The sequence below is a fragment of the Phalacrocorax aristotelis genome, chromosome 14 (assembly GCF_949628215.1).
Source record: "Phalacrocorax aristotelis chromosome 14, bGulAri2.1, whole genome shotgun sequence".
NCBI classification, from domain to species: domain Eukaryota; kingdom Metazoa; phylum Chordata; class Aves; order Suliformes; family Phalacrocoracidae; genus Phalacrocorax; species Phalacrocorax aristotelis.
Genome location: NC_134289.1, coordinates 17018628 through 17032397, shown reverse-complemented (window position 1 = coordinate 17032397; position 13770 = coordinate 17018628). Strand labels below are relative to the sequence as shown.

The 13770-nt window shown below is 40.2% G+C and overlaps 1 protein-coding gene across 6 annotated transcripts in view; it reads left to right on the top strand.

Annotated features, from left to right (window-relative positions):
* Positions 1-13770, top strand: part of ADK (adenosine kinase) — a 298134-nt gene that overhangs the window by 208134 nt on the left and 76230 nt on the right. For 4 of the 6 annotated variants that reach the window (XM_075109456.1, XM_075109455.1, XM_075109453.1 and 1 more), the window contains one exon: positions 7185-7355. The exons of the other annotated variants lie outside the window; for them this stretch is intronic. In XM_075109456.1, coding sequence (XP_074965557.1) covers positions 7185-7355 — 171 coding nt within the window. The remainder of the gene's footprint in view (positions 1-7184; positions 7356-13770) is intronic. 6 annotated transcript variants of the gene reach the window in all.

Here is a 13770-nt window from a genome sequence, read left to right as displayed (position 1 = left end):
GAATGCTGCACAATCATCAAGGGCCCAGATTAGCCGTACCTTATTCTTTACTTCCTGAAATGCCTGTTTGCCAGGGCAGGGACCCTGGGATTGTGCTCAAAATTGTGGAAATTAAGATTGAAAATCAATTATCTCATTGTTCCGAACATCATAAATAATATAATTACCAATTTTTAGACTTCTGGTTATTGTTTCATTAAACAATAATAGGTATTTCTGAGTCTACTTTTTGGTCTACACACAGCATTATCCTCATAGTAATAGACGGGTTGGGCAAACCTAATTTTGATAGTTATTTTAGAAGGATGAAAGGTGAAAAAAACAGTTTCTCTCTTCTAATCAATAATTTAACAAATATTTTAAGATGCATTGCTTTCTCAGTAAGGACTGAATTGGTTTTCCACAAAGAAAAAGTGCAGCAAAGTGGTTTTGGGATACCAGGAGAAAAGAAGAAAAGGGGCTGTTCTCTATCATAGCTTGTTTGATTTGCAGTTTATATTTTATTGATGGTAATACCCTGTACTTTATAATACCTTTCAACACAGAATTTCGCTCATTTCAGTAATGTTAAGTAATTAAACCTCCCACTGGTTCTGCCAATGGAGGTGTATTTATCATTATAACTATTTCGCAAGTGGGTAAACAGAGGCAAAAAAGGTTGAATTACTTAATCAAAGTAATAAACCCTCTAGGCTCCTGTCTCCCAGATGATGTTTAATACTTCCTTCAAAATTTTGTTATAAATTCAATATAAATAAAAATAGACATCTCACTCCCTGAGCTTAATAAACTCACTTAAACTGTATGCTGAACGTTAGAGAGAACAGAGGTTTTGTGCTTCCTCAGAGAGGGGCAGACCTTAGGGAGCTATCTCAAACCGTCGTCCTAGGATCTTAATTCACCTTGCCAAAATTAGTTTAACTGACTTTGTAGTTTCTGGGGAAATAGGGGAATTTTTCTCTTGGGACGACACTTCCATACACCAAGACGAGGTACCTTACTGCTCTCTCACATGTGCGAACAGCTCCACCTCACTGTTAAGCTTCTTGTCTATATGCTCTGTCAGTAAGTAAAGTCACGCAATTATTTTGTCCTAAGTAGGGCTTGGAAGAACTTCCTGGAGAGTGCTTAATTTAACCAATAGTAATCAGAATTGAAAAAGATTTCCAGCTTGCTTACCACTAAAAAGAAATTGCTAATATATGCACAAAATAATTATTTTCTTTAACATATCATGTCAAATACTGGAGGTTTTCTGCTACTGTTGTAATCTGATAGATACTAATATGGCAGCAATCAGAGCTCGCTTCAGCAACAAAGAAGCTGTTCAAGTCTGAAAGCAATCCTCTCTTCCTGACGCGTTGGCACCACCACAGAGGAAAATGTCACGGTCAATATAAGCATATTTACTGACAGTTAGGTTTTTTCCTATGTTACTGAAAACTGTTTGAAACTTGGCTTTTATCAAAACCAGAAACACTGGCCACTCAGAATGATAAAACAATAGTTTACAGCTTAGTCATTTTCCAGTTATAAAGCAATACTTCCATAAAAATAAACAATGCATACAGGAACAAGCCAAAACAATTACTCAGAGAAGTTGTTGCATTCTTGCTGTCCTTGGTTTCTGATTTAAAACAACTGTCTCCAGTAGGAACTGGACGAAAAGCAGCGGGTTTTGTTCCATTAAGTAACCACTTGCTGATCACTACAAGATAAAATACAGTTCCAAAATGCAATTGATACTGTGTAGGTACTTTCTAAGTTCCTAAATGACCTATTACATGACAAACAGGTACATAGATTAAAATAACGTTCATGTATTTCACTAATTTACAGACTGAACATCTCCCAGGTGGATAGTTATGTAGAGCTTTTGTCCTTCCTAGAGAAGGTAAAAAATGACTTAAAGCACGAGCACCTTCATTAATAAAGGTCATGTTGATTATTTACTTTGTGGGGTTTTGTCAACGATGTCTGGAGGTTTTTTCCCACCTCATGAGTCTTTTGCTGTCTCTGTCATTTGATGCATATCTCAGTAAGGAAAATAATTTCACAAATAATTTCAGGCAGGAACAGGTTGCAGGTATAAACACCCAAAACTCAGAGGATGAGGTAAGGGGTCCGTAAGTCTGGTAACCTGACAGTATCGCGCTCAGATATTTCAGTGTTAGAGATACTTCTTAAATTGTTCCCTGCTCTTTTAAACTCATGCGAGTACTAAGACAGATGAGGAGCTTTTGCTCTAACTTTCCAAGAAGATTGCTTCTGGTTCCTGTTCTGAGGGAAGATGATTTCGCTGCCCTGTCTCCTGGCAGGCGGGACAGGGACTGTGCCCAATCCCTTCCAGTCTCTTCTGGCTGTGAGGGCACGTGGAAACCCTGTGTAGGTTCTTCCGTCTGGAGCAGTTACCTAGCGGCTCGTTATCCGTCCCAAGAATTGCCGTGTGTTGCAGCTTCGCTCCATCCAATCCCTGATATTCCTGCTGGACTGCAGCAGGTGAGGCTGGTGGCCGAGCAGGGCTGAGGGAGGTCGCTTCTGCCCGAGTGTGTGGCTTGAAGTTCTCTTTGTGTACAGAAAATAGGAAACTGAACTGGGACCAGGAGCCCTGAGTGGGTTACGTCTGTCGTCGGACAGAGCAAGTTCTTTCGGCGCCTTCGTGGTCTCGCTCCTCTACTGGAACTGCCAGCACACTTGAAGTGAGATGATTTCTGTAGGACTTCACTGAATCACAGTATTTATCAGGACTGTCACTACGAAACTGCGCCTGAAAAATCCCACCCTTTAGATGGATGAGAGCGTGATGTCGTCATAATTGCATTTTTATGTAAATGCTTGCTATAAAATAATTCTGGATGAAACGATGTGTTCCTTTCATGTTGGCAGAATATAATTTGTCTTAAATGGCAGCAGACTGTTGTATATGTGTTTCTGAAAGTTAAATATTTTGATTCACACTTGCAATTTATTGATTTTACGTTGTTACCAAATGGCATTTCAGAATCAGCTCAGAATACCGTGGTTCAAAATCCTGTCACTCACGTGATAAAGTTATTCTCATGTAACCCATTCTGCAAGTGGGATTGGCAAGGGAAGAGAAAGCACTGGAAAGAAGAGAGGGCAAATGCGTTTCAGCGGGTTGTAGGTTCGAGAGCAATCCTAACTTTTAACATCTCTGCACGTTCTTATGCAAACATTGCTTCTGTGCTAATAAAGAATAATAAATCCCAAACTGCAAAGCTGTTTGTTATCGTCGGCCTGGGTTTGTCTCAGTGTGTGCTAGGTCACAGATTTGAATGTTGGCTTTAAGGAAATACTCACTGGCTTAAAAAATAACCGACTTGATCCTCATTGTGCAAACATTACATGTATGTAATCAAGACAAATTCAGTGCAAGCGTGGTATTTTGTGTGAGTAAATGATGGCAAGACTTCTTAGTTTGGACAGAATACCTTACACAGAATTACTTTCACCAACGCCGGGGCGGTTCTGGCTTCATGAGATCCTTCCACACTCTCCGATTCTGTGCCGCTGACACTTCTGACACCCTCACAGCTGCTATAGCTAGTGCTGTATGAGCTTAGTGTGGGTCAGAACAAACCTTTTGGGTATGCGTGCGATAAAAATGAGAGAGATGACTTGCAAAGACAAACTGCTTGTGTGTAAACCCACCGAATCCTTCCGGTAATGCTAGCGTCAATGAAAAAAGAGACTTGAGTGTAAAAGCCTACCCTATACTCACAGTACCCTGGCATATTTTAAAAGGTGCATCAAAGAATTCCTGAATATTGTAAAAGTGAGGTTACTACGATATTCTCTCCTGACTTTGCCTACTGCTGTCATGTGCACCTTAGTATTGACTTTTAAAAGCTCTTAAGTTACAAACAAGCTACCGTATGTCCCATAGCCATGTGTCTGCAATACATAAATGGGTTTTTCTTATTTCTTCCATTTTGTTTCTCTTTCTTCCACAAGGAAAAGGTTTTTCTCCACCAAAGGACTGTATTTAAACAGAAGGACAGCGTACAGTGCATAAGTAACGTTGTGTTTCGCATGTGTATACATACAAACATACGTATAAATAATTCAGTCTGTCATCCTGTTTTCCCGATGTATGTATTAGTTCAGCCTTGCTCTCTGGCTTGTGGTACAATGGTACCTTCCTCCTGGCACGGAAAAGAGGCTCATTACACTTTGAGCAGCAGAAGACAGTGGCGCATCATGAAGCAGCAGCATCTGCTCTGCTCAGCCTCGGTCGGTGCACGCCAGAGGAATAGTGTGCTGCTAGTACGCCTGGTAGCCTTTAATGTTTAATAGGTTCTCTTGGTAAGATAGTGCTGCCTTTCACTTTCTTTGACTGCACTGTCCAATTATCCTATGTCCTTGTATGTACAACATTCTTTCACAGAGACAGGTACATACAAGCAATTTCATTTCATATGCAACGTAAGTTTCCCAGGCTATTGGAATTGCTGTATATTAACTCAGTGTCTCATCCTTCGATTAGAGATACTTTCCTTATAGTTGTTTTCAGGTACTTTTGGGTTTTGAGGGTAAAAAGGTTCCCAAAACTCTCAGAAGTAGGCTGAGGTGCACAGATGCGGCTATAGAATATCTTCTGAAGGGCCCCATAACCTTCTTGTTAGTGGGAATAGAACTTCTTACTGGTGAAATAGAGTGTCTCTCATACCGGTGGTACTGAGTTACGTGTGTTCTCACACTCAGAGCTGATGTTGGCTAACAGTTAATTGCTAGAGTAAGTAGGAGTAGTTGACTTGGGCATTCCTTTGTGCACATCTGTCTGGGCCAGTCGGTGCCAGCTGCAGGAGCTTGTGGGCTGTGGTTCCAAGGAAGCCACGGAGTGACTTTGTTGTGAATGCCAGTGAGATAGAAGAAAACCTGTTGGTTTTAGTGGAGGTCATTCCTATACAAAACTGTAGCGTGCTGCAGTAGCGTGGTCTGTGGCTTATCTAGCTGTAATCCAGACTTAGGGAGCTGGGTTCCTGTACTGTACTGGCCATAGCTGTAATTGGGGCTCCACTGAAACTGGGGACAAACTCAGTATCAATACTTAAGGAGAGCGGTCTAATTAGGTTTCTTTAAAGCAAAATCTGCTCAGTTCAGATTTTATACGTATTCTTCCTACTTTAATTCCATTGTGTGAATCGTACTGTTACCACCTTTTTTTTGTATCACTACAAATTTTTTTTTGCAAAGAAATGTTACACTTGGCAAAGTTTACCAAGAGTTTGCACACACACAACTCTTAATTTCTAGATGTTTTAATGTCAATTTGTTATTTAAATAGGAATACTAAAAACTCTTGGAAGAATGCAACTAAATGACAGAAGTGATTTTTAGGAAACCCAGAAGACAGAGCTGTAGCCTTTGAGAGTTCCTGGCCTTTACTTTGCAGGATCTGAAAGCAAGCTCTCCTATCTACATCTCGGTGCTTTTATGTTGCCTTTCCAAGGAAGAGGGAGTTGGAAGCAGGCCTGAGTTAGATCTCACGGGGATAGTGTTCTGTACCTTAAATTACAGTCAGATGTATTTTAGTTCAGATGAAGTTTTCAGCCTAAAATTGGTAAGAAGCCTAATTATTTGACCAGGTTACTATTTATGTAGACCACTGTACAGCAATCTGTGTTTTATCCACAGCTGGCAACATGTTAGGCTTGAAAGGTTTTTATTTTGTGTTTGGAACAGTTTTTAAGAAATCCAACTCTGTTCATTAAATGAAAAACTAAAAGATGGTAGAGATTGCTATGGAGACAAGATGTTACATAAACTGTTCATTTTAATTCTTCAGAATGTAAAAATAGCAAAGAAGCTTGGATGTTTACAGGCTTCCAGGCATTCAAGGTACTGAGAAAGTCCACAAGATGCAAAGCATCCTTGTGCCCTTTGGACTTTTACTGTCATGTAGCAAATCATGCACAGATTTTAATATCAATCATGTGTTTGTTAGACTGAAGAGCTGGCGTAAGGAGAAATAAATAGAAGGACTTTCTAAGTAGTCTTTAATCTGTAGACGATTCTCTTTTTTTCCAGTGAATAGAATGCCTGAGATGATCTCTTAGCTGAAGTATGCAGGATAAAAATACAGATATGCTGTGATCCAAAGACATAATAATATGGATGAAGATTGGAAAACAAGGCTGTTTCACTATTATACCTTTTAAAGTGTCATGGTGGCGATGTTACAGATAGGACCAAGGTGGTGTTTTATTGATTAGATAACACCCCCCCCGAGTTGTTTGTTACTGTGCCTTAGACATTATCTCTGGCCTTAAATTTAACACTTGCTGCTCTTGCTTGAACATTATTATTGTCATTCACTGAGTTTTGAGAACCGTTAGTAAAATTTATTTTAGGATTATAAAAATGAAACATACAGAATTTGTTTACTCGGTGTAAAGAATAAGCCTTTGCCTCATTAAGTTAATGAAACTGTAGGGGACCTTTACACGACTCCTGGGACACGTGTGGTTGAGGTAACCGACTGCAATGCTACGTTCAGCATGGCGGCCTTGAACTGTTCTTCCTACAGGGTAGGAAGCGACGTTCACAATTTAGTCATTTCGGGTTGACTCTGTTCTGTTTCACAACTGATGCTTACTTGAATGTTCATATTCAGAATAAAGAACAATGGTGGGGAGGGGAATAAAATACGTGTGCGGAAACGTGAGGACCCCATGGTTTTTCCTGCAAAACAATAACAACTGTTACAACGACAGCCTACTCAATATATTTATTATAAACAAGGTAATAATTTTTCAGGCAAGGGATTTCATTACTCTCCTAGCCGTGTATAGAGCCATCGTACTGGACTTGGGAATTAAGCAGCATGGTCTGATTGACCCTATTACTAAAAAGGGGAATTTAGAATTATACTATATTTTAAAATACAAACATTAGCCTTAGCTGCCATGGGAAAGTGTACTATGTGCAATGCAGAGGTAGGGAGTTAGGTTGCATTTTGGAGGGCTGTGATTGTAGGCATATGCAGATGCTTTGCCACCTCCGTAACACCTTAACAGAAAGGCAGTATTTTCCAGTGTTTTCTCTGTGTGCATGTATGGCGAAGGTGGGCTGGGGGAGACCTTCTAGAAGCAGCACACTTCATGTGCTTCATAACGCGAAATTAGTAACATTACAAACATGGTTCATTTGTATGCTTGCAGGGGTTCTTCCTGACAGTGTCCCCAGAAGCAGTATTAAAAGTGGCTGCTCAGGCGTCTGCAAACAACAAGATCTTCAGCTTGAATCTTTCTGCACCATTTATTAGCCAGTTCTACAAAGAGCCGATGATGAAAGTCATGCCTTATGTCGACGTCCTTTTTGGAAATGAGACGGTGAGTCTTATGAAAGTAATTGAAGTATTCGTATCTCTCGCACCTAGCTGTTGGTGTCTGGCAGCCTGCTTCCTGGTTCCCCGCTCTATAGGGAGACTGACCACTGAGCGCTGAAGTGTCCCTAGAAAATTAAATCCACAGGCACAGGACTGTGATATTTCAGTCGATGACAAAGATGTCACTTGACCTGTTAGAGGTTTACAACTTGCTCATTCTAGTGTAGAGACATGTGAAGAAAATATTCATCACATTGGCTGCTTTGGAATAACTGTCCGTGTGCATGATATACTCACCCAGAAGTCAACTCTCTGCTGGAAGAAAACATATGAAGGGCTACTGCAGAGCTGCTGAGGTTCTGTAACCTGTTTCCACACCATACCATTTCCATGCTGCTATTAATAGCATTTTCTGTGATGAAGACAGCTCTTTGTAGGAGGAGGAAACTAGGAAACGGTTAATTGGTTTAGAAGGTTCTCACAGGTTTTATGGTAGATGGACTGGCAGTCCATCTAAGGGAGGCTTATCTTTCCTCTGCAACAGTTGGCAAACAGATTGCATGAAATTCTGCCTGGAAGTCCACGGTAATAGACCAAATTAATTCAGATTTCACTCATTGTAGTGCTACCAATTTTTGATTTTTTTTTTCCACTTCAGAAAGTGCTCTTAAATATTTATTAGGTTGCTCAGCACAAGAAGGTTAAAGAAAAGCCTTGGGAAGTGTGACACACCTAAATGAAGTGCGGGCTTGTCTCTCAAGATAACTACACTAGTACAGGAAAATTAAGGAAAAGCGACTTGTTCCTGTCAGGTCCTGACTGTGACACAAGGACTTGCACCAACACAAGTCAGTTTTCACACTGTTGTCTGCACGTCCACATCAGGGGCTGGCATTGTTACAGATACAGGACCTCAAAAAACAATTTTTTTTAATTAGTTCAATTGCAGTGTTTTTAGATGCAGTAGGATAAGGAAAACCTTTTTAACCATAGTTAATGACACTGAAGGAGTCTTTTCCAGACGTCTTCCTGCTGCTGCCAGCTGTTACCTTTATTCTGCCGTTCTCAATGCAGCCCTCACAAAGATGCGACTGAATATTTTGATTTCATAGCAGTATAACCTCAACGAAAAAAAATCTTTTCACATTTCACAAATTAAATAATACTAAGTCTAGTCAATGTTTCGGGGGAAGGGCTTCATAGAAACTTCTGGGATTAAACCTTGCTGGTCTTCATGGAAACTTCTGGGTTTAAACTTGCTGGTCTTTTATGTAAATATTGCCCCATGGACCTCTTAGGAGAACTGAAATCACAGTGGTTCGTTAGGTGCTGTTTTTTAGAAGATAAAGCATAGGTTGTTACTTTTTGTATATTTGCACACTGTATAAGCAACAGTCCACTATAGTGGTGACATTTCAATTTTAGAACTTATATTCAGACTACTTTAATTTCCCCTGCCGTTTCAGTTTGCTGTGGTATTATTCACCTGCTCCCATAAAATATTGTGTAGGACTGTTGTGTGTATTAAAGCTGAAAGACTCCCTGCATTTTCTGTGTATAATTTCTGAAGCATTTTGGTGTCTTTCAGGATAAAATGTACTATTTAATTTGCGTCACCATCCCTGGAGGTGTTTAAAAGACGTGTCAGTGTGGTGCTTAGGGACACGGTTGACATGGTTTAGCGGTGGACTTGGCACTGCTGGGTCAATGGTTGGACTTGATGATCGTAAAGGTCTTTCCAACCTAAACGATTCTATGATTCTGTGATCCTTTAACTTGGCAGTACGGTGTATATACGCACACACACGCCCATACACTTCAGAGTACCAGTCTCTTATGCTTTGTTGCTTATACTAAGCAGTTGAAACGCTGGTAACTTTTTAGCCCCTGCTTTCTGCTATACAGGGTGGCCATTGCTGCTTTTGAGTTGTTGAAATTCTTTTTGCAGTGGTTTATTCTCTTGTCTTTCTGTGTGACTTGAAACCACGCTCTTGGCATGGCCTACTTCTAGTGTTTAGTAGCTGCTCTATCGTGTGACTGTCAGTATTTCTGCTCTCTGCATATGGTTTGTGGTGAAGAGTAGTTGCAGAACTCAAGCTCAGTCTGACATGTTCTGCCTTCTAGTAGCTTCCTTCTTTGGGTTTGGGTTTTTTTTCCCTTCTATATTAATTTAATCTACAAGTAGGTTCAGGATTTTTTTGTGTTCCTGTACACCTTGCTGGGCAATGAACCACTTCAGTTAGCCAGGACCAAATTTTTACCCATTTACTGTGATCTCCTTTTGCTTTTTGCTACATTTTCCATCAGTTTTGGCGGTTTAGTTAAATACTGAAAGCGCATAGGTTAACATACAATCACGGCATACTAAGTGGTGTGGTTGTTACTTTATTAGCACAAACAATACTCTCAGACACGATTTTTATTCTTCCCTGTATTTATCTTCACTCCACATTACAGACCAATACAATTTTATTGTTAAGCACTGAGCTGTTTATTTTTTGAGTAATACAAAAACATCCAAGAGCAGCAAAATTCCAAATTGCTGCCATTCCTAAACTAAAAACAATTGGCAAAGTGATTTTAAATTACATCTTCTACTTTAAAATTTACATCTGAATAGAGATTGGTTATTTCAAGTTTCAGCCAGATGGTAATTAAAATGGGCAAGTTATAAACCTCTTGGAATAAATGTTCTAGTTTAGAATGTAAATGCCAGCCTGCCCGTAACTGCAGTGGGGCCACCGAACGCTGTGATACGACTCCACACTTGTGTGAGTTTCAGCATTCGCTCCATGACCACTGGAGTTCTGATCATGTTTAAACCCCACTTATAACTACCCAAACATCTTGCCTTGGGTTTTTGATACTTATTAACTGTACTTCATATAATAAATTTAGTACAGAACATTCAGAATAGGAATAATTATATGTTCATTGCTGCTAACCAATTAGGGCCATTCTGCAGTCATTATCCAGCAATACATGACTGGAGAACTTGATTATTGTCATTGCTTTTAATTTTTATTAAATTAAGTTTTTTTTAATAGTGTCATTTTGCAAATGGTTCTTAGCAATAATACCTTCCAAGCTACCATAATCACTGGATAATTAACCTGCCAGGATTAAGCACACTCTACTTTGCCTCAGGATGCTTAACTCTCAAATAAGGTCAATTATCTCCTGATGATAACTGCTTTGTCACAAGTTGCTGCTTAATTCGTCTGTAAAAGCTCACCTTAGAATACATATTTTATAACTCTAAGTAACTTCCAGTAGCAGAGTGGTCAAAGGAGTGAAACATTTTTAAATTACGTCTCTACACAGAGTCGTGGAATGTTTCCTACGCGGCAATTATACCAGGCAAGTAAAGGAGCCCAAATCTGCCTGTATTTCTTTCCACTTTCCCCGTTCGGGCTAAAGCTTGATGTCTCTGATATTCTTGACCCATCGAAGCCAACGAGGGGCACAGGAATCTGGCCTCAATTTCCAGGCTCCCCAGAAGATGTGATTTGCAGTGGCATCCCCTCAGGGAAGGAGCTGCCCCTGGGGGGAGCGGTCTGGGTAGTCTGGGGCATGCAGCCGAAAGCAGTTTCTTTTCTGTGGAGGGCTTCGCAATTCAGGGGACACTACAGAGCTTTGGCATGATTCATCCCTGCATATGGCAGTCATTCATGACTCAGAGGAATAGTTATTGAGATACTGGTGCGGTAAAGATGTTCCGGGTTCTCTTCCTACCTGTCGGCAGGACGTCTCCGGGAAGTTTTAGAATTTAGAAACTTTAGAATGACAGACATGTTGAGCTCCTCATCTATTGCTTTGCAACACGAACCGTAACCAAACAACATAGCTTGCAGCATACAGTGTACAGCAGTCAGTAAAAGTTGAGGAGGTTATGCAGAAGAGAAATCGTGGCTTTTTCTAAAGCACGACTATAATAAGGAAAGCTAAGATAACAATTAGTCTCAGAAATTAGATGATCTTCCTCTCTAGTGTAAAGAGCTGTTACTTCTAAACACCCAGACTCTGAACAAATTAATTACAGGATTGTAAGGTGAAGTTCTGCAAAGACAGGTGCTTCTGCAAGCTCATTGGGAAATTGATGCTGGTGTGACAGCAAATGTGCTGAAAAGAAGGAAGGTTGTGTGCAAGGGTTCTGTGTTTTAAAAAGCAATGACAATAGCTGTAGTGGTGGTTCTGCAGTTACGAAGCCTGAGCTTTAAAAGCATGGGCGCCTTTGTAGGCAATAGGATATCAGATGGGTCTCGTCATCATTTCACCTTACAGTTACACCGAAACGGTACATTGTGCCTCCTTATTTTAAAATATTTTCAAGTGAGGCATCAAATACTAACACAAGCATCCCTACAGATATATGTGGTTTGGACATAGCCTTTAAGAACCTTTATAAAGGCGAGTCTCTTTAACGACATGGAGAATTCTCTTTAATGGCAAGGAGAAACAGAAAAGCTAAAACTGATAGCAGTGGTTAACGTGCTCCAGCTTTTGGGCTTGCGGTCAGTAGTTTTGTGCGTATTTTAACCAGGAGAGAGAATGGAAATGCTGCTAAGTTTTGTGGCATAAAACTGTGTTCAGCACACTAGGATTTACCTGCAAATGACAGTTTCCCAACAAATTCCCTTTCTGTAACCTGTAACGCATGTTTGTAAACACCTTTCACTCCACGTGCTTCGATATGTTATATTAGGATACGACACTGTGGACAACCTTCAGTCCCACCTGCAGATCTCCTCGGCTGGATTGTCACCTGGGACCAGACTGATACCTGCAGGCTGAGGAACCTGCCCACAGCTCACAAGAATCTTGAGGGAGATATAATCACTTCTGTGAGCTAAATGAGCCTCAGGGTGATTCCTCTTAAACTAGTATGCATTCATAATGGCATGACTGAATTGATCTGAATTTACACCAGTGTCAGGGCTACTGTTTTATAGAGCCTGCAGATAGTTTTCCACGCTGGCGAATTGTCTGACTCTGAGGTACACAATTAAGAGGTCAGAGACAGGAGAAAATCAGATGGCAGATGCAGTTGGAGTGTGGAGGAAGGGAAATACGGTTTGACTTTCAATAAATAATGGAAGGGAGACAAACATTTCAGTCTGTTCTTCTGTATCGGACGGAGCCAAGAAGTAAGGAACATAGCAAAGGATGGCTGGTCGTGCCATAAATATCACCAGATTGTTGTTTCTGTTTGAAGTACTTTCAAGTAAGCATTTAAAACTATTTCTGAACGTTTGAAATTATTAGTAGAAGGCAAATAGTGCATCGTATTAGAAACTGGGTATCTGGAAGAGGTTCATTTTTCTGTAGTGCTAACTTGCACGTACATTATATAAAGAGCCCTTAAGAGACCTTGGTTCTCTCTTTTTAGCTTCCTGGAGCTGGTCCATATTGAGGGGTTATTTTCAGCCAGTGGTTGTTTGCAAGCTGTCTTCCCTACGAGTTCAACCTTTACCTTCGGCTTCTACATCTTTATTCATTTTGAATTTTCAGAAACATTAATCATCTTGAATGAAATTAAGCTGGGTGTCAGTGTTTTGCATTTCAATTTATAAGCCGGTATTTTCCTTTTGGTTATGCTTTCGGAAGTTCTCAGAAACTTGCCCCACAGGTGAGGGTAATTATCTTCATCTTGTAGGCTGAGGGAGAGACTGAGGTTTGCACAGTCCCCTGCAGGGAGTCTGCGGTTAAGTTAAAAATCGTAGTCAGAAATTCTGACCCAGTTTATTAAATACACATGGGGAAAAAAATTGTAAGGAGACATCTCATCTTCTCTTCTATTTTAACAGGTAGAGGTTTTTAAGGTCAGCTGCTGCTGGTGTTTGCTTTTCTAAACTGCGGTAAACAGATAGCAATTTCTTTTTTATAAATCCCACATTTAAGATTGCTGTAAAGTCTTTGGAGGGAGCCTGGGAATTAAAAATTGCAATTTTGATGGGAGGAAGAATAAATATTATTTTTCTTCCATGTCTTTGTATAATTTTGACGCTTACTTCTTGGTGCAGGTGTTTTCAATTAGAGGAAAGCTATGGCATTGTCATATTGCTGCTTAATTCATAGAAATAACTTGCTTAGTATTGGAATATCTAATAAATTGTGGCCAACTGAAAAACGAGAGGGTCTCTAGCACAGGGGAGGTTGATAATGTCAATGGCATGCTGTAAAGATGTGCTGTGGGAAGGATGCTGAAACAGCCCAAGGCTATTTCAGCTGCAGACACTGAATCTGCTTCTCCCTCTCTCTTCTCTTTTTTTTTTCCTCCCCCTCCCTTGTGAACTGCAGTGGCTCTCTAAGATGAAATGCTTTTAAATCATTTCCCAACCTTGCAGCCGTCTTTGATAAAAGCCCTGTTATCTGAAATGATATGAATCACTGCGGAGTTAATCATACCTTATACAACA